General features: G+C 45.6%; 1 protein-coding gene across 4 annotated transcripts in view; it reads left to right on the top strand.

The window, feature by feature from the left end:
• Positions 1–241: 241 nt before the first annotated feature.
• Positions 242–755, top strand: part of LOC310835791 (uncharacterized protein) — a 6,928-nt gene continuing 6,414 nt past the window's right edge. For 2 of the 4 annotated variants that reach the window (XM_083720762.1, XM_083720761.1), the window contains exon 1: positions 263–639. In XM_083720762.1, coding sequence (XP_083576888.1) covers positions 334–639 — 306 coding nt within the window. In that variant the 5' untranslated portion in view covers positions 263–333. Of the gene's footprint in view, positions 640–755 lie in introns of all 4 variants that reach the window. The other 2 variants (XR_014559745.1, XM_083720760.1) reach the window with 2 other exon arrangements.

Raw genomic sequence — 755 nt, 5'->3', positions numbered from 1 at the left:
AAAAAACCCACGCTTAGCCTCCACAGCTGCCTCGCACTGGCTCAGCAAACTTCAACTTTTTGGGCAAAAGGGCACTCCAATCGTTTTCGTTTTTAGAAAAAACAAACCAACCCTTTCGCTAGCAGGCCAAAACATGTCCAGTCCCTGGTTAAGTTTCGATTCTGAAAGCTGAGCTCATCCTCCACACCCCCTGTGCCATTTCTGCGAAGTCAGCGGAATAAGAGGAAAAGAAAGTTTTGAGATAGCTTTGGAGGAGGCGTGGAGTTTGGGGGACGGAGGAGAGTTTTTCCCTGCTCCTGGAGCAGAGATCTCTCTTTTTGGGTTTCGCTTTAGATGGGTGGAGAGGTTTCATACGAGCATTGTCCCCAATCCCCCACCGAGATGTCGGAGAAGCCCTCAAGTCCAAAATGGAAGTTTTGGGTCACTGTCTGCGGTTTGGTTGTCACCTTGGTCCTGCTTTTCACCTTCCTGGCTTTATACATAAAGGAAAGGACTGAATGTGAATCCCAGCGCTACAACCATACCTCCTCCGCCGAGGGCAAAATGACAGGAAGCGATGTTCTTCGGGCAAAACTGGCAGATGTCAATCAGAGCCTTGCAAACACCACAGAGAATTGGGACTCCTGCAAAAAAGAACTGGTAATCTGCCATCTATATATATCTATCTATCATCTATCATCTATCTATCTATCTATCAATCATCTATCTATCTAACATCTATCTATCTATCTATCTATCATCTATCTATCTATCTA

This window comes from Podarcis gaigeae (assembly GCF_964106915.1).
Source record: "Podarcis gaigeae genome assembly, chromosome: 18".
Taxonomy (NCBI): domain Eukaryota; kingdom Metazoa; phylum Chordata; class Lepidosauria; order Squamata; family Lacertidae; genus Podarcis; species Podarcis gaigeae.
This window is presented reverse-complemented; position numbering and strand designations above follow the sequence as displayed.